The sequence below is a fragment of the Bison bison genome, unplaced genomic scaffold (genome assembly GCF_000754665.1).
Source record: "Bison bison bison isolate TAMUID 2011002044 unplaced genomic scaffold, Bison_UMD1.0 scf7180017858377, whole genome shotgun sequence".
Taxonomy (NCBI): Eukaryota; Metazoa; Chordata; class Mammalia; order Artiodactyla; family Bovidae; genus Bison; species Bison bison.
In genome coordinates, this window is record NW_011488950.1 from 18,658 (window position 1) to 21,745 (window position 3,088).

Consider the following 3,088-nt stretch of genomic DNA (forward strand, 5'->3'; position numbering starts at 1 on the left):
CTCTAATGGCAGAGCCAAGAGGACCCATGATAGATCAGAGGGGTCCACCCTTGGATGGCAGAGGTGAGGGGAAACCATAGCTGACTGGTAGTTGTGGACTCATGATGAATGCTCTGTCTTAGGCTCCAATCTGGGATACAGAATGCTGGGGCAGTAGAGTTGGCAAACATTTTTCAAGTTTATCTGCAAATTTGAGAAATTGAGAAGGAGAAAGCAATCTCATATAGCTGGGGGACATGTGACTGGAGAAAATAGATTTCTGTCTTTCTTTGATTATTGGTTCTTCTTGCAGTAAATGTGGGTAGCTACCGAATAGTTTTCTTTCAACTTTTTTTATAGGTGGAAGAGATCCCAGAGGCATAGATGCACGAGCCATGGAGGCTAGAGGATTAGATGCTAGAGGATTAGAAGCCCGTGCAATGGAGGCCCGTGCAATGGAGGCCCGTGCTATGGAGGCCCGCGCTATGGAGGCTCGTGCAATGGAAGTCAGAGGAATGGAGGCCAGAAGCATGGATACAAGGGGCCCAGTGCCAGGCCCAAGAGGCCCTATGCCTAGTGGAATCCAAGGTCCCAGTCCAATTAACATGGGGGCCGTTGGACCCCAGGGATCCAGACAGGTATGTGTAGTACTCTCGCTTCCATGTGAAGTCTTAATCTATTCAGGAATTGGTTATTGAGGCTGATTATTACTGCTTTCTGGTTTCTGAGCTTGTTGGGGAAGATTAGGATCTCCCTTCATTTTGTTTCTCTGTTCCTTAGGTTGCGGTGGTTTTCTCACTGCCAGGAGTATAGTCCATAAGTGTAACCTTGTCCCACAATTTCAAATTCCATTCAGAACAGAGCCCCTGATTTTAAGGGACAGCATGTACATTAGTAGAATCTAGGCATGGATAATTTGAAAAGCCTCCCCCAAATGATTCTAATGTATAGCCCTAAGAACTACTGCATTCAAGCATATGAAGAGCTATTAGTTAGTGGTCATTTAGCTAATCTTAGGTTTGCAGAAATCTGTTTTACTTTACTTTCATCACATAGCCTAAAGTGAACAGTGGAGTATGAACGGCAGTTTACTAATGCTCACCTTAAAAGCTGTGCAACTGAATTTTCTCTTCTTTCTCTTTATTTGGCTTTCTCCAGCTATGTGTTATGATGGGCTATGATTATCTATATGTAGTCATCTCCATCCTTTTTACCCTGCAGGTAGTATGCATGTATCTTCTCCGTGAGTTTGTTTGCTTATTTTGTTTTGTTTTTTCTGCTAATACTTTTGTTTGCCTCTAGCTCTTCCACCTTCATATTTCTTCAGTGTGACTTCCTCCTTCCTCTACGTACTTGTGTTTCTCTTTGCTCTCCCATATGTTTCTGTGCCTTATTCCCTCTCAGGCATGCATGTGTACATGTGTATGAGAGAATTGTATGGTCCGAGTGGAATGGGACATGTCAGACATCCAGTTCTCTCATTTTATAGGTTTGGAAACTGAGACCCAAGAATTCAGGTGACTTATCCAAATTCACAAAACTAAAAAGTGGTAGAGCAAGGAATATAACCTATGTTGTTTCCTACTGTACTACTACGTCTCTGTTACCTGCACATTGTATATTGTGTATATGTGTATCTGTCCCTCCTCTTTAATATGATATGTGAATATGTTATTTTCTGGTATGTGTAGGAAAAAACTTGGTTACTGTTTTTCTAATTGTACTTTTTTTAAAAATATGTTTTGGGGCTTGATTTTTATTGTGCCCTCGGTGGTCAGTAAGCTTCATACTTAAAATGGGTTTTTAGTGCTTTCATTCAGTCGTTCAACAAATATTTGTTGAGCACTTACTGTATATCAGACAGAGCTATAGGTAGTGGGGATAGAGCAAGGTGAGCAAAATAAAGTCCTGCTCCTGTAGAGCTTGCATTCCAGTGGAGAGATAAATAACAAATAACTGCATGATGTCCTTATATAATTCTATTGAGAAGTCTTTTGAGAAGGATGTCAAAAATAATGGTTGGAAGACCGTTTGTCAATAATTCCTTGGTCCTTTATCTTCTAGTACTCGGACTTGTTACTCTGCAATGTTAAATTTGTCATAGTTTTCATTAGTAGATTTTGTAAAGCCAATAAGATTTGAGGTAGAGAAAAAATTTTGTCTTCAAACTTTTAAAAATTATTCAATGTGTTTTCTTATAAACAAATAATATAAAATACATTCACTCATGTATAAAAGATAGACAGTAAGAACCTCCCTTCCTCCCTATACCTGTCTCCCTGTGACCCCCATCTCTTGTAGATAACCACATTTTATTATAGTGTATCTTTCTAGCAAATCAGAATACATACTATTTTTGCAAATATGAATATATATGTATTCTTATTTTTTCCTCCTTTCACTGTTCTGCACCTTGTTTTTTAACCTAATAATATATCCTTAATACATAATTTTAAATCAAATTTTGAAATTAACTTCTGTCCACCTAGTTGAAACTTGTTGATAAAGGCTTCTTATTACTAGGGTAATTATATAACTTATTGTCTATACAGAGACACATTTGAGGGTGCTGTCAGTAATTACTGTGAGTCAAAAACATAAACTGGGACTGTCTTAGTAAACCTAGATTCATGCTTACCTGTATTATTACTTGTCTGCCTAGAACAGGTCTTCTAGAAACTTTAAATGGCCATTATTAAATGGCTAGATCACATTACAGTACCTCAAATTAGTATTGACTGAAGCCTCAAAAATGTTATTCTCATAGATATTTCAGGTCCATAACAGATCATTAAGGTTCAGACTGGTCTCTGGATTCAGTATTGATAAAGAACTGAAAGTGATAGTATGTTAGCAATCTGTACAAAGTTGTTCTAATGCTTCATGTCTCTAGTGTTTTGGGAACTGAGTTAATGCATGCAAATGAATATTCCAGATAATAGAATTATTCAACCAAGTTTTTAAACTATTTTAATGAAAAATCATTTATAAAATATATTATGCTTTCTTCTTTTCTTAAACAGGATGCAAAAAATGAATTTGATCATATTTGATTACTCAAGGTCATCATTAAATGTACCCACTCATTTTTATATATGCTATAATAGAA

At 37.3% G+C, this 3,088-nt stretch overlaps 1 protein-coding gene across 1 annotated transcript; it reads left to right on the forward strand.

The window, feature by feature from the left end:
- Window positions 1–6: 6 nt before the first annotated feature.
- Window positions 7–2,317, forward strand: LOC105005279 (cleavage stimulation factor subunit 2-like). The gene is made up of 2 exons (XM_010863234.1): window positions 7–63; window positions 340–2,317. The coding sequence occupies exons 1-2, from the start codon at window positions 27–29 to the stop codon at window positions 675–677; spliced, it is 375 nt and encodes a 124-aa protein (XP_010861536.1). The 5' UTR covers window positions 7–26; the 3' UTR covers window positions 678–2,317.
- The last annotated feature ends 771 nt before the right edge of the window (window positions 2,318–3,088 follow it).

What these genes read in the sequence shown, in the direction of transcription:
- LOC105005279 (XM_010863234.1), top strand. Translation starts at nt 27, where the DNA reads ATGATAGATCAGAGGGGTCCACCCTTGGATGGCAGAG. An exon ending in TCCACCCTTGGATGGCAGAG is followed by an intron (nt 64 to 339) that starts GTGAGGGGAAAC and finishes CTTTTTTTATAG; the next exon opens with GTGGAAGAGATCCCAGAGGC.